Source organism: Microcaecilia unicolor, chromosome 10 (assembly GCF_901765095.1).
Source record: "Microcaecilia unicolor chromosome 10, aMicUni1.1, whole genome shotgun sequence".
Classification (NCBI taxonomy): Eukaryota; Metazoa; Chordata; class Amphibia; order Gymnophiona; family Siphonopidae; genus Microcaecilia; species Microcaecilia unicolor.
This window is the reverse complement of record NC_044040.1, coordinates 198692940-198709404: the sequence shown is the minus strand read 5'-3', so window position 1 is coordinate 198709404 and position 16465 is coordinate 198692940. Positions and strand designations below refer to the sequence as shown.

Here is a 16465-nt window from a genome sequence, read left to right as displayed (position 1 = left end):
TTTGTTAAAAATCCTTGAAGCATAGCAAACGGAGCAGATATGACTTTTTTTTTTTTTATAATCCAATTCAGTTGTTACCCCCTCTCCCATATACAGACAGAGATCAGGTTGATTATATTTGAGGTCCCAATAAAACCACAGGTTATTAAGTAAGGTTCCCTCCCCCTTTCTTTCTAAAAGGATTAACAAAACACAGATAATTGTAATGCGGATAATGGGATTGATGAACAGAGATTTATTATCCTTTTCAGAAAGGGTTTCTTTATTAAAGAGCCCTGTTTTAAAGGGTCCTGGTCAGTCTTCTGTGGTGCCACCAGGTTTCTCCTGCATAAAAGATTTTATATACCCGCAAAGCCCAAAAATTGGGCGGTCTGTCCAGCAAGGTCTTTTCCTTTTTGTGCAAATTAAAGTAGATATAACAGCAACAGGGCTTCATTTGCTTGTAATCTCCTTAACAAGAAGGAATCAATTTCATTACGGTACAACCCTATGCTCAATGGGTAATTAAGCAGAGGTTTCTGGATCTCTTCCCTCCTACCCCTCCCCCCAAGAACAATCAGGGTAAATAAAAGCAAAACAGTGCAATATTCCCCAGAGATGCTCATTGGAAAGGGTTACTAGAGATGTCTCCTTTAGTGGGCAGGGGTCACAGTGCCCCTCTGTCCCTAGCACTAAGAGTGTTGCCTCTGCAGGGCCACCCTGACCCTTGTTTATCCAATCAAAGTGCACACTTTGAACCCGAGTTGTGCTATGCCACAGTAAGTGTGCTGCAGCCTGAGCCCCAGAGCCAGGGCCTCTTTGTTGGAGTAGTTTTTCATTTTGAACAGGTTGAAAAGCGAACATTATAGTGTAACAAACTGGCATATTTCCCTGCCTCCATTTGCAGACTCTGACGTGTATTGAGGGAATGAGTGTGAAAAGACATAGCAAGTTTCTCATTAGGATGATAGGGGCTATATGAGGTATGTGTGCACTTATGTCTGTGCCTGTTCATACAGAGAGACCTTCCCCAATAGGCACTGTCACTTGGGCAAAACACATCTAAAAAGAGGCAGCGAATGGAAGAGTTCTGCTATAAGAAAGAGACTGCATCAAACCTCTGTCACCTTTTTTTTTTTTGTTACATTTGTACCCCACGCTTTCCCACTCATGGCAGGCTCAATGCAGCTTACATGGGGCAATGGAGGGTTAAGTGACTTGCCCAGAGTCACAAGGAGCTGCCTGTGCCTGAAGTGGGAATCGAACTCAGTTCCTCAGGACCAAAGTCCACCACCCTAACCACTAGGCCACTCTTCCACTCATCAAGTATTTCAGAACATTTAAATTAAAATGAAGTAATCTTTACAACTGGAAAACAATTGCATTATTCTGTTACTGCAAAAATTAATGTCCAAAACATGGATGAGAATTCTAATTTTCTAATGAATGAATTTCTTGAGAATCCCTAAGAAAATAACAAATAGCTACTATGATTCTTTAGATGTTTCAATGGCAAATACAAAAGTTAATTCTGTACAAAGGTCTTGATAATATATGATGGTATGATTCCAATTCTATATATAGCAAGAACATGTACTGTATAATTTGTTTTTTAGGCACAATTTTTTCCAGTATGTTTGGGTGCCAAGCTCCTTCAGAATAAGTCTTCTTCATCTTAAGCTATTTGAGGGTCTTTCTCCTTTTTTTTTTTCTTATATATCTCCCTCCCAGCTCAGCTATAGTGACAATCCTCCCCTAAGGGGTGCAAACCTTGGTTCCCTCCAGAACCTTACCTTTATGTGATCACTGTGACATTCATTATATGAACACAATTACTTAAAATATTTTGAGCTGTTGTCATCATAAGTTATCACAACCATTCAAGGTCTCTAAATCAAGTGTCTTAAAACATTCATTAGTGACTTCACTACAACTTCAACTAAAAATCAAACCAGTCTTAAAAAAAACAGAAAAATTCAAAAACTAAAATATAAGGAGTAAATGAAGACGAGCAAAAATAATTCTTGAAACCTGCTCGCTTATTACGTGTATTTACTTTTCTATGGAGTCACCACCATTTGCCACACATTTCTGCTAACTACCGATAAGTGTTTGAAAGCCATCATGAAAGAACTTCACATTTTCTCTTCAGCCTTTCTACAAGTGAAATGCCTGTGAAGATATTCCTTGAATTTTGGAAAAATTGATTCTGTGATGTTTCATGCTGTGTGAGATGTAGCATCGTTATTTATTTAGATTTTGCTCACACCTTTTTCAGTAGTAGCTCAAGGTGAGTTACATTCAGGAACTCTGGATATTTCTCTGTCCCAGGAGGGCTCACAATCTAAGTTTGTACCTGAGGCAATGGAGGGTTAAGAGACTTGCCCAGGATCACAAGGAGCAGCAGTGGGATTTGAACCGGCCACCTGTGGATTGCAAGACCGGTGCTCTAACCACTAGGCCACTCCTCCACTCACCCTTGTTATGTGGCAACAAAATGTTTTCTTTTTGTGCTTCCAACCTTTTCTCAATTTGTTTATAGCTTTCAGGGTTGCAATGTAGCGCTGAGTTGATGGTTGTACCATTTATAAGGAAATCCATGTGAGCACCATCCTTGTCCCAAAAGACACTAACCATGATTTTTCCTGCAGCAGGCTGGCTATTGGTTTTCCATTGGTGAACCTTTGTGATATTCCTTGGATTGGTGTTTTTCTGGTGCATAATGATGCTGTGTTTCATTGGCTGTCATGCTCTTGTGAAGAAATTCTTCACCTTCATTCTCATTTTGGGACAATAATTGCTGACAGATTTCAAGACTAAAAGCTTTCATTTCTGCAGCCAATATGCAAGGAACCCGTCTTGTACAGAACTTTTGATATCGAAGAATATCGATAATGTAATCCACATTCCTGTGAAATACCAAGGGTCAGCAACTTCCCTTTGAGCGATCCTCCGATCGTCCTTTATGAGTTTGTCAACTTTCTCACATGAGCCTTGTCTGTTGCGATCACAGATCATCCAGTTAATTTTTCAATCACACACATCAGCCTTTCCCTGTCCACCATGTTTACATTTTTTGAGCCAGCGATGCACAGTACTTGCTTCAATACAATCATCATAAACAACCTGTATGCAGGGTGAATTTCAACAGAGGTACTCATTCAACAGTCAGAATTTCTATTGCAGCATGTGGCTTAAATCTCACTAATTCGTGCCCACTGCATGTTTCCATTTTATAAGCAATAGCGAAACAGCCTCTTTACACAGACAATTCTCGCCAACTGCGATGAAGGAAGAGATTAAAAGAACAAGGGAGCACATACAGCGAGTCAGTGCTGCATCTGGTGATGACTTATAGAGCTGGAGACATTAATTTTTATTCCATCCTTATACTTAGTTGTTGACACCAAATGTGAAATCTCTTCAAACATCAGATTGTCTCTAGTTCCCGGCGTAGGCCATGTTTAGCAGAATCTTTCAGGGAGACCATCGTAAAATGTTTACAAAACTGCCTCAGCCAATATACTACTACTACTTAGCATTTCTATAGCGCTGCCAGGGTTACGCAGCGCTGTCCAAGTTTAGACAAGGGGAAGGACAGTCCCTGCTCAAGAGAGCTTACAATCTAAAGGTAATAAGCTATGTAGTCAGTGTAGGGTATCAGGAATGGGGAAGGTGGTTAGACGCCAAAAGCAAGGGAGAAGAGATGGGCCTTGAGTAAGGACTTGAAAATGGGCAGGGAGGGTGCACGGCGTATGGGCTCAGGAAGTCTGTTCCAGGCATAAGGTGAATATCCATTAGGATTCAATATCCATTAGGATTCAAGAGGTTTCGTTAATAGATATCATTGAAACCCATAAATGCAATAAATATACACAGGCGCCTACGTTCTAACAACCTACCAATTTTATCACATGCAGTTACTACTGGTTTGACTCTTAGTTGAAACTATGATGAAGACCCTGCTAAATGGTTTTAGACACTTGAGAGAGATATTGAACAGTTGTGGCATTGTATGGCGTGGCCATCTGTATTTTATGAGAACAGTTGTTTTTTAAATCATTGAACTCTTTCGTAAGTTATACACTGTTAGGGACTTTTACTTGGTATGAGAAAATTATCCCTCTCTGTGTATTGGATGTTGTTAGGGATTTTGTTGGTTCTCCAAATACATTTTTGTTAACCTCTCAGGAACAAAACGAATGCCCTTACAATGGAGAAAATGGTAGGTCTGCACATGGTGAAAAGTGTAGTATTGAGCTAAAAATTAGTATTTATTCATGGAGTAGTAACCTAGTAGGCCGAGCACTGGGCTGACACCCAGGGAAGCGCGGGTCAAATCCTAATACTGCTCCTTAGCAAGTCACTAACCCTCCATTGCTTCAGACACAAGCTTAGATTGTGAGCCCTCCAGGGACAGGGAAATACCTAGTGTTTCTGAATGAATGTAATTTACCTTGAGCTACTACTGAAAAAGGTGTGAACTAAAATCTAAATCTATAATGAAAATTTCTCGCATTCTCTTCATTTATTTTTTGATTGTCTTTTTTTTTTAATGACTGTGTTACCATACTATGTTAATTTATTCTAATGCAGGCTGTTAACATTTGAGCATTAGAAACTAATTTTTGTATCTATAATATGACCATTCACTAACTGGAATTTAGTACTATTCAGCTATCATTTATGAAAGATAAAAATTGAGATCGGATTAAACAAGTTGTCATCTCTATAAAATTTGCTTTATTGTAGTAAATTATGAGCCTGCTATGAGTGGGAAAGTGCGGGGTACAAAAATAAATAAATACAGCAATCTGATTCTCTAGTGTGGGATTTTTCCCATTTATATACTGTCTCAGTATGTTCCCAATGGCTGCTGTGTGCTATGGTGCAGTTAGCGTTTTTCTTACAAGAGTCCAAATATAGAAAGAGGTGAAACACACTTGGAATTTCTAGCTATAGAAAAATAAAGTAATTAACCAAACCTCTTAGGAACACATAGGACCTTGCTAAGTAAAGGTGCTCATTTTCAAAGCACATAGACTTACACATACTCTTTCACCCACTTGTGTATATTTATACACATATATAACCACATGTATACAGACCACACAGGGTTTATATATATATATATATATATACAGATAGATAGAGAGAGAGAGAAAGAACTCGAACGCCCCACGGGAAAACACAGAAATAGGTAAAAAGTGGGATGTTTGACCACCGAAATACAAATCCTGGAGACAATATCATAAAAACTTCTTTATTGAAAAAAAGACTCAATAAAGAAGTTTTTATGATATTGTCTCCAGGATTTGTATTTCCGTGGTCAAACATCCCACTTTTTACCTATTTCTATTTTTTTGAGGGTATTTCAGGACCATCTTGAGAAACACTGATATTTAGGTGAGCGTTGAATGCATAAAGTAATCCAGATCACTTTATGTATATTTCAGTGATCCTGTCTACATGACATGTTCATATAAGATTTATCCCTGCTATATCTATGGTTGGAGTTAAGCATCCAAATCTCTATATATAAAAGGCACCACCAACGTTCTAAATGAAGCCTCCAGCTGGAAGTGTGAAGGGGGAGAGATATCCGGTTTCCCCATGAGTGTCTGCCCCGCCCTCGCTCTCTCTGTAACACAAACAGTGAAGGAAAACACAGCAAAGCACGAAATCAAATCGCTCTCTCTGTAACAGTGAATGACTCAGAGGGGGGAGGGGAGAGAGGGCAGAAGCCCTCACTATCTCTGTAACACAAACACAGCACAGCAGGAAACTTAACACTGAAGGACTCAACTCTGAGGGGGGAGGGGACAGAGAGGACAGACAGCACAGGGGAAGGAAGAGAGGGCAGAGGGCAGGGACACACACACTCCCACATGCACACAGAAGAAAACCTTGCTAGCCCCCGTTTCATTTGCATCAGAAACGGGGCTTTTTTTTTTTTTTTTTTACTAGTCTCAGATAAACACCAGAATCCTTAATAAATAGCATCATGAATTTACATACCAATGGCTTGACATATACAGGTTTGGCTTCTTAATCTCTCAAAATGAAGAGCACATCAACTGCAATGGATATGAAAAATAAAATATAACTGGAAAAACTAAAGAAAGAAAAATGGTTGGAACTAAAAAAAAAAAGAGAAAAGGGGAGACAAACAGATTGTTACTACAAAAATTAAAATAAAGCACACGCATGAAACTGCATGTGAATAATGACTCTTAAAAAAGTAAAAATATATAAAGTTAAAAAGATCAAAAAAAGAGATCAAATAAAAATGAAAAATGAACGCGTGTAGGGTCCCAATAAACTTTGTTTTGGTGCTCTTACTTCCGTGTCTTCTGGACTGGTCTTTTTGGATCTGGCGTTCTTCCACTCCTGTGTGTTTTGGCAGAACAATCCATCCTTAATTCTTTGCTTTTGCAAAACCCATGCTCAAGGTAATTTACAGTTTAGGTTGATTATGCAGGTCCCTTTCCCCGGAAGACTTACAATCTATTATGAAACCACATAAAATGGAGGGCAAGTGGCTGGCCCAAAGCATCAGTTGAAGCAGTAGCATTTTTACTCTGGCCTCTGTTGCTCTAATCATTGTGTTTTTACTTGTGCATTCACAACTGGGGCATTCGGCACTGCTCATTCGTCCACCCTCCTTTTACCACCAACAGAAGACACAGGACCAGCCGCTTCTTTGACAAATTTGGAATTTATTATGGCCGCAGCCAAGCAGTTTGCATTACATCTCATAAATCGCATTTACTTCTGTTGCCAATTTCATAACTCCTAGGAAACCCCTGGGTACACAGCTTGTCATTCGTTTCTTGCTCCTCGCGCTGCCGGTTGTGCCGTAAAAGCACATCCCCGGTGATTAGGGTGCCTCCCGTTTAAGGACGCACCCTGCGTAATCTCAGGGCTCCCAGCCGTTTAAGCCAGGCGCCGACGCGATCACGCTAAATGAACTTCAACCTGGCCCCTTGCCGGTCGTAAACTTGAACTTGACCTTGAACATCAGCTATTAGTCCCCGTCCACGAGGAACTATTCTGTGCTGCCATGCTGTGTACCCGCCGTAGGTTTTCCTAATCCCTCTCCCTAACCACCTAGCTGCGACGGTTGTGTCCTACACTGTGGGTGGGTGGGCTGGGTTCAGCTCCTCTGGGTTGCTGATTCCTGCTCGAAAGGACCTTTCCTTACCTGCTGACCCCTTTTATGTCTTCCCTCTCCGTCCCGCCCCCCCTTTCCCTATTTTTCTTAACCCTTTCCTTCCCGCTGGCCTACAGCCCAGTTGTGTCCAGCCTCCCTAATTGGTTTGGCCTCCTCCTTAACGTGTAGTTGACTGAGATCTTGTAGAAGATCACTCTTGGCAGTGGCATAGGAAGGGTGGGGCGGTCCGCCCCGGGTGCACGCCGCTGGGGGGGTGTCGGCTCCGCTGGTTGCCTGCTCCCTCTGCCCTGGAACAGGTTACTTCCTGTTCCGGGGCAGAGAGAGCGGGGAACCAGTGGAGCCGACACCCCCCCAGCGACGTGCAGTCGGGGCGGATCGGCCCTCCCGCCCACTCCCCGCTTTCCTATGCTAGTAAGAATGCGCTCCGGGGGGGTGCGCGCCGAGGGGGGTTGTGCCCTGCTGCACCCGGTGGGGGGCGTTGCGCAGCGGCGACCTGCCCCGGGTGTCAGCCGCCCTCGCTACGGCACTGACTCTTGGTTCTAGAGAAGTACTGTGTATATATATATATGTCACGTCACACACCCACAGAGGAGCTTAATTAGTACAAGTTTGAAACTTTTGAGAGCAGTAACACTAATTCTCAAGGCTATATTGTGAAAGTGACAAACTTTGGGGTCAATATTCAAAGTGTTTTAAATGGCCAGGAGAAGTATGGATATGTAGTATCACATCATACCTTATGCTATGAGTTTATCTTGTTGGGCAGACTGGATGTATCTGCCATCATCTACTATGTACTATCTATTAAGTTGTATGACTCCTGATGCAGGCATTTCTTCCAAACCATGGCGGTGTTGAATATGATCCTGTTGGTAGCTTCATGATGAATTTTGTTCTCCCTAAGTTGGACCATTACATTTCTCTGTTCGAGTTTTGTAAAGATTTTATTTCTTTGGCTCACTCATTGCTGCTGTCATTTTCCCTCATTATTCGTCATAACACTCTGTGTGCCTTAATTGGTAACGTGGCGGGGCATAATCGAACGTCGCTGGCGAAATAGATCACCGGCGATCTATTTTGGCGGCGGCACTACAGCTGGCCGGAACCGTATTATCGAAAAAGCTGGCTGGCTATCTTTTTTTTTTCGATAATACGGTTTAGCCCGGCCAAATGCCAGACTTCGCCGGGGTTGAGATCGCCGGTTTTGTTTTTCAGCGATAATGGAAAAAAATGCTGGCCATCTCCAACCTGGCGACATCCAAGGCATTTGGTTGTGGGAGGAGTCAGCATTTGTAGTGCACCGGTCCCCCTCACATGCCAGGACACCAACTGGGCACCCTAGGGGTCAGTGCGGTGGACTTCAGAAAAGGCTCCCACATGCATAGCTCCCTTGCTTTGGGTGCTAAGCCCCCCAACCCCCCCCCCCCAAAACCCACTACCCACACATGTACAACACTACCCTAGCTCTTAGGGATGAAGGGGGCAACTACATGTGGGTACAGTGGGTTTTGGAGGACTACCATTACCCCAGCACAAGTGTTACAGGTGGGGAGGGGGGGGGGCGGGCGGGCGGGCGGGCATGGGTGCACCTGCTTTAAGTGCACTGCGGTACCCACTAAAAGTGCTCCAGGGACTTGCATACACGCAGGCCTCTAGGACTTGTTGCTGCTGTATAACCTTGGCACACCAGTTGACACCTGAAGACTAATCTCTTTGAAAAAGTCCTTTATTTGAATAAGCACGTTTACTCACAGTTAACTGCAGATCAGAGGTTGTGCCCCACTGGCAAAGGGCCTCCCTGGTACTGAGATTAGCAGTAGGTCAGAGCTGACAAAATGCTGTACAGTGCCCTCTTTCAGCAACATTCAAGGTAATAACTAAGTTCTCTAACGTGGCTAACACATGAAACGGATCTAAAACTGGTTTACAAAAATGGCCACTACCTCATGGACTACCGGAAACAAAACAGGGCCCACTCTGACCCAGTTAGCAGGGGGGAAAGCACCATGGGAGTAGAGCCCTCTACCCTACACCCACCACAATGCATTGCTGATGTGACTCTGCAGTGCACCTAATGGAAAAGGTGTTACACTCACCCAAGAGGCACATCACAACCAGGGAAAGGCTGTCAAAGGATAGAACACATTCTGCTGTCACGGAGGTGGGTACGGCATTTGAGGCTGGCAAAAAAGGTTTTTATTTTTATTTTTTTAGTGTGAGAGGGGGTTGGTGACCACTGGGGGAGTACAGGGAGGTCATCCCCGATTCCTTCTGGTGGTCATCTGGTCAGTTGGGGCACCTTTTTGAGGCTTGGTCGTGAAACTAAAAGGACCAAGTAAACCTGGCGAAATACTGCTTAACGCCGCTTTTTTTTTCCCATTATCGGTGAAAGCTGGCCATCTGCTAGCCACACCCATGCCCACCCATGTCCTGCCTTTGCTAAGCTACCGACACGCCCCCTTGCACTTTCAACGGGAAAGCGGCGATGCTGTCAAAAATGCCGCTTCGATTATACTGATTTCACCGCTTTTAAGAAATCGCCGGCCATATCCCGATTTATGTCGGGAAATGGCCGGCGATCACTTTCAAAAATAAGCTGGATAGTTGCCGGCTCTCTTGAGCAAACTCCTTGATTGTGGCTAAAGAGGGCTGATTTCCATTGGGTTTACCCGACTCATGAAAAATCAGATCGCCTCGACTGTGGGTAAATGACCAGCATTATGTTATGCAAATGTAACTTGCTAGTAGTAACAGAACAATTGGTATCAGAAGGGATCCCACATGAGAAAAAAAGCAGCCTTCATCCATGTACTTAAGTGAGAGTTTAATTTCTGAGAATGCCTTCATTTGGAGGTAGAGGGGCATAAAACTGTGTTAATCTGAGGATTTACAATAGAGTTTCCCAAACTGTGGGTCTAGACATCCATCTTAAATACTAAATAATATCATTCTACACGATCTATACAAGTCCAAACTTCTATCCCAAGACTGCTTAACTTCTTTGCTTTTAATGATCAAGCACCACCACTTTAAACCTTAGGTCGAATAGGGTCTCTCTATAGTTGATGACCTAATGCATGTGACAATCCAACTTATTACTCAGGAACCTTCATGCAATACCATAACGTATTCCTCTATACCATGTATGTATGCATGCACATGGTATATATATACACACCATGATCTATTCCATATATATTACGTTCCATGTATGTTACCATGTGTATATGCACCTTAATGCAATACCACTTGTCATAGGAGCCAACTTTTCAAAATTATTGGGGGTGCTAAGCCCAATGAAAATAACCCCTCCCTGGACACATACAAGGAATTTTCTCAATATTGGGGGTGCTCAAGCACCCACAGAGTCGGCTCCAATGCCACTTGTTATTCTGTTACCCAGAAATGGCAACCGCCATTACGGCAAAAGTAAGCCACATTGAGCCTGCAAATTGGTGGGAAAATGTGGAATACAAATACTACAAATAAATAAATGGGGGTCACGACCTGGGTGGGCTGTCCATAGGTACAACATTATTCTGTGCCTCCGGGGGGGGGGGGGGTGTCACGTCACAATTTTATTTGGCTGCCCTCATAGGATCATAGCCACACAAAAAAAAAGCTTGACAAACACTGATTTAGAACTTTAAAAAATTACACAGGTACCAAGTTACCCAGTTGTAAACTGGAAAATTCTTGGCAAGTCCTGGTTTTGAACTTACATCTGATGTATAGTGTCTGATCCTGGCCATTGAAATCAGTGCTCCAAATCCCATAATGCACCAGGATGGGGCTGTCAGATTGCCATAACTGTCTTGAAAGCTAAAGCCTGGACGTAGGAAGGGGTGTCAAGCAGTCTCTGCCTGCACTAAAAAGAATAGTGTCCAGTCAGCAGTTGCAGGCTAATTAGGAAACGTCACAAGGAGCGAGGCTGGTCCTGTGCCATCCATTTGGGTACAAAAGAGGTTTTCGTCTGGCCGGTTTCTGTGTTTGCAAGGATCCGCAGTGCCAAAGATTGAAGGAAAGAGGTCAACTGCTGTGACTGACAGAGACAGAAGTGGGAAGACTGCGAGCGTAGTAGCCATGAAAGGCGCCTGGGTGTTGCTGGCTGCATTTGCGTCTTTCACCGCCTACTATGTGTATTTGCCCTTACCGAGCGCGAGCGCGATCGCGGAGCCCTGGAAGCTCATGATGCTCGATGCTTTTTTGAGGCTTATACAGGATCTGGTACGTTCTCAGCCCTTTTTGTCTCTGTTGCTGAAGGGGAGCCAACTGGGCAGATTCCACCTCGGATTGTTGTGAAACAGTGGGATATGTCCAATGTTGCCTTTCCTAACTTACAAACCTTTTCCCGACTCTGCTATAAAGTTACTCAGTGCAGTACTTAATAAATCAGTTTAAATTAAGCACCCACAAAATCATTTTTCTTCCCCAAGAGATTCTTTCGTTTATTCCACGAGTTACCAGAACCACAAATGATACGGTGCAGGAATTATCGTGTTCAGATAGCACCAGGCAATGCTTTTCACTTGGCAGACGGCAGACTTACCTTGCTCAGAGCATATTTTACAGGAAAATGTAGGGTTTGTTTGTTTTTTTTTCAATCCATTGCGGGGGCGAGGTGGGGCAAGACTTTCATCCTATTCTTATTTTGCCGATTGGGTTGAGAATAGCAGAGGTCAAATGGAAGCACTCGTTCCGCTGTATCGCTCGCAATGGAATTATAGCGCTTCTTAAGTCTAGTAGGCTGTCAAACTATGGATTAGACCTGACTAAAATATACTCTAGATTGTTTTTGGAAGACATTAAGGACAAGTAGCTGCTTTCTACCCTAGATACTTCAGTTTATATAGAACTCGGTCAGTATTTTTTTGTTGTTGTTACATTTGTACCCCGCGGTTTCCCACTCATGGCAGACTCAATGCGGCTTACATGGGGCAATGGAGGGTTAAGTGACTTGCCCAGAGTTACAAGGAGCTGCCTGTGCCTGAAGTGGGAATCGAACTCAGTTCCCCAGGACCAAAGTCCACCACCCTAATCACTAGGCCACTGTATAATACATCAATTAAGAATTTTAATGCACAGCCCAAACTGTACAGTTTGAACTACATAGAGACTGTGGGGGATGAGATCCCTACTATGCCAGTATGCACACTTAATATAAAGGGTTCTCTAAAGTGATCGGTTTTGATATTGGCATTGAAGGAAGTGAAACTAGGAAATCAAGTACGCTAGCGTTTAACTATAGAAAAGGTGATTACGACAAAATGAGAAAAATGGTGAAAAAAAGACTGAAAGGAGCAGCTCGCAGAGTAAAAAACTTGCGTCAGGCGTGGATGCTGTTTAAAAACACCATCCTGGAGGTTCAGGACAAATATATTCCACGTATTAGAAAAAAGGGAAAAAAGACTAAATGTCAGCCGGCGTGGCTAAACAGTAAGATAAAGGAAGTCATTAGAGCCAAAAAACAATCCTTCAGAAAGTGGAGAAGAGAACCAACTGAAAGTAACAGGATAGATCATAAGGAATGCCAAGCCAAATGCAAAGCGGAGATAAGGAGGGCAAAAAAGGACTTTGAGAAGAAATTAGCGTTGGAAGCAAAAATACATAGTAAAAATTTTTTTAGATACATTAAAAGCAGGAAACCGGCCAAAGAGTCGGTTGGGCCACTGGACGAAAATGGTGTTAAAGGGGCGATCAGGGAGGACAAAGCCGTAGCGGAGAAATTAAATGAATTCTTTGCTTCGGTCTTCACCGAGGAGGATTTGGGGGGGACACCGGTGCCGGAAAGAATATTTGAAGCGGGGGAGTCGGAGAAACTAAACTAATTCTCTGTAACCTTGGAGGATGTAATGGGTCAGTTCAGCAAGCTGAAGAGTAGTAAATCACCGGGACCTGATGGTATTCATCCCAGAGTATTAATAGAACTAAAAAATGAACTTGCGGAGCTACTGTTAGAAATATGCAATCTGTCCCTAAAATCGAGTGTAGTACCGGAAGACTGGAGGGTAGCCAATGTTACTCCGATTTTTAAGAAGGGTTCCAGAGGAGATCCGGGAAATTATAGACCGGTGAGTCTGACGTCGGTGCCGGGCAAGATGGTGGAGGCTATTATTAAGAATAAAATTGCAGAGCATATACAAAAACATGGACTGATGAGACAAAGTCAGCACGGATTTAGTGAAGGGAAGTCTTGCCTCACCAATCTAATGCATTTTTTTGAGGGGGTAAGCAAACATGTGGACAATGGGGAGCCGGTTGATATTGTATATCTGGATTTTCAGAAGGCGTTTGACAAAGTGCCGCACGAAAGACTCCTGAAGAAATTGCAGAGTCATGGAATCGGAGGTAGGGTATTATTATGGATTAAGAACTGGTTGAAAGATAGGAAGCAGAGAGTAGGATTGCGTGGACAGTATTCTCAGTGGAGGAGGGTAGTTAGTGGGGTCCCGCAGGGGTCTGTGCTGGGTCCGTTGCTTTTTAATGTATTTATAAATGACCTAGAGATGGGAATAACTAGTGAGGTAATTAAATTCGCCGATGACACAAAATTATTCAGGGTCGTCAAGTCGCAGGAGGAATGTGAACGATTACAGGAGGACCTTGCGAGACTGGGAGATTGGGCGTGCAAGTGGCAGATGAAGTTCAATGTTGACAAGTGCAAAGTGATGCATGTGGGTAAGAGGAACCCGAATTATAGCTACGTCTTGCAAGGTTCCGCGTTAGGAGTTACGGATCAAGAAAGGGATCTGGGTGTCGTCGTCGATGATACGCTGAAACCTTCTGCTCAGTGTGCTGCTGCGGCTAGGAAAGCGAATAGAATGTTGGGTGTTATTAGGAAGGGTATGGAGTCCAGGTGTGCGGATGTTATAATGCCGTTGTATCGCTCCATGGTGCGACCGCACCTGGAGTATTGTGTTCAGTACTGGTCTCCGTATCTCAAAAAAGATATAGTAGAATTGGAAAAGGTACAGCGAAGGGCGACGAAAATGATAGTGGGGATGGGACGACTTTCCTATGAAGAGAGGCTGAGAAGGCTAGGGCTTTTTAGCTTGGAGAAGAGACGGCTGAGGGGAGATATGATAGAAGTGTATAAAATAATGAGTGGAATGGATCGGGTGGATGTGAAGCGACTGTTCACGCTATCCAAAAATACTAGGACTAGAGGGCATGAGTTGAAGCTACAGTGTGGTAAATTTAAAACGAATCGGAGAAAATTTTTCTTCACCCAACGTGTAATTAGACTCTGGAATTCGTTGCCGGAGAACGTGGTACGGGCGGTTAGCTTGACGGAGTTTAAAAAGGGGTTAGATAGATTCCTAAAGGACAAGTCCATAGACCGCTATTAAATGGACTTGGAAAAATTCCGCATTTTTAGGTATAACTTGTCTGGAATGTTTTTACGTTTGGGGAGCGTGCCAGGTGCCCTTGACCTGGATTGGCCACTGTCGGTGACAGGATGCTGGGCTAGATGGACCTTTGGTCTTTCCCAGTATGGCACTACTTATGTACTTATGTACTTATGTACTTATGTACTTATGTAAAGAAGCTATGAACACACTACTTGTTAGAGGAGGAAAAGCCTCGAGAAGTTCCTAGACTATTTGGGTTGTCTTAAAGGAACAGGACGTCCACATCATCGGCAAAAACCTCCCTGTAGTGTTGTGCTTACTACATTTGTTGATATCTTAATGAAGGGCTTTAGAATAAACTTAGCTTTAGAATAAGGAATTTAGCTAAGTCTAATAAACTTAAGTCAGTCGATCTCTGTGTATTTCTCTGGTTCTTGACCGTGATCAACAATGGCCAGCGTTTCGAATCTCTGCTTCTGCTTCAGGATCACAGGGCCATATAGATATCAGTTCAGCTATGCTGAGGGCAGCATCAGAGACCCAGAGAAATACACAATTTTGAAGAAAATAGATGAATTATGAACTAAACAAATTAAGGGATTATTAGTTACATTAGATGTACAGTCATTACTCATGTAGCTCATGTAACTCTCTTCTAGCATATGATAGTATGCATCCACTTCATACAAGAACTAGTCTTCTGTTTACGCAGTTTTTGCGCTATAGATGCATATGTGATTCATCTCAAAAATATAAAAATCAGCTGATTTGTTAATAAATAAATTACATGATAGAGGTTATCCTAAAAAGATTGTTAAACATGCTTATAAACGAGCTTTGTTCAATCATCGAGAACATCTGTTGGAATCTAAACAACCACCACCACAAGGGATGAAGCAAAATATTCCATGCATTATGCAGTATACTACGTTGTCCCCACAAATCACTAAAATCATTTACAAACACTGGAATATATTATCAGCTCATGAAGTCTTTTCAACTCAGAAATGCATGGTGTTCAATTCAAGACGAGCCAATCTGGGTGATGTTTTATGCCGCTCTGATTTTTGGAACAACAAAAGCACTATTCAAACAGGGCATATGAAATGTGGTAAATGTATTATGTGTGATGTCATGGAAGAAACAAATTTTGGGACCCCATAAAAAATAAATGGATTTATGTAAAAAATCGTTCTGATTGTACTTCAAAAGCTGTGATTTATATGATCACTTGCCCATGTGATAAGAGATACATTGGGCAAACTAAACGGATGTTCAAGACTAGATTATCAGAGCAAAATCCAAAGATCACTACTCCATCCTCATCCTCCTTGACCTATCCGCCACTTTTGACACTGTCAATCACAATTTACTTCTTGCCACACTGTCCTCATTTGGGTTCCAGGGCTCTGTCCTCTCCTGGTTCTCCTCTTATCTCTCCCACCGTACCTTCAGAGTACACTCTCATGGTTCTTCCTCCACCCCATCCCGCTCTCTGTTGGAGTTCCTCAGGGATCTGTCCTTGGACCCCTTCTTTTTTCAATCTATACCTCTTCCCTGGGCTCCCTGATCTCATCTCATGGTTTCCAATATCATCTTTATGCTGACGACACCCAGCTTTATCTCTCCACACCAGACATCACTGCCAAAACCCAGGCCAAAGTATCGGCTTGCTTATCCGACATTGCTGCCTGGATGTGCAACTGCCACCTGAAACTGAACATGGCCAAGACCGAGCTTATTGTCTTCCCACCCAAACCCACTTCCCCGCTCCCTCCACTCTCTATCTCAGTTGATAACACCCTCATCGTCCCCGTCTCATCTGCCCACAACCTCGGAGTCATCTTTGACTCCTCCCTCTCCTTCTCTGCACATATCCAGCAGATAGCCAAGACCTGTCGCTTCTTCCTCTATACAAACAAACAAAGCAAGCACTGGGCCTTCAGGATTGAGAAAAATG

The 16465-nt window shown here is 43.0% G+C and overlaps 1 protein-coding gene across 2 annotated transcripts in view; it reads left to right on the top strand.

The window, feature by feature from the left end:
- The first annotated feature begins 10888 nt into the window (after positions 1-10888).
- Positions 10889-16465, top strand: part of LOC115479264 (neutral cholesterol ester hydrolase 1-like) — a 56341-nt gene continuing 50764 nt past the window's right edge. The window contains exon 1 of one of the 2 annotated variants that reach the window (XM_030217108.1): positions 10889-11380. In XM_030217108.1, coding sequence (XP_030072968.1) covers positions 11237-11380 — 144 coding nt within the window. In that variant the 5' untranslated portion in view covers positions 10889-11236. The remainder of the gene's footprint in view (positions 11381-16465) is intronic. The other variant, XM_030217109.1, reaches the window with a different exon arrangement.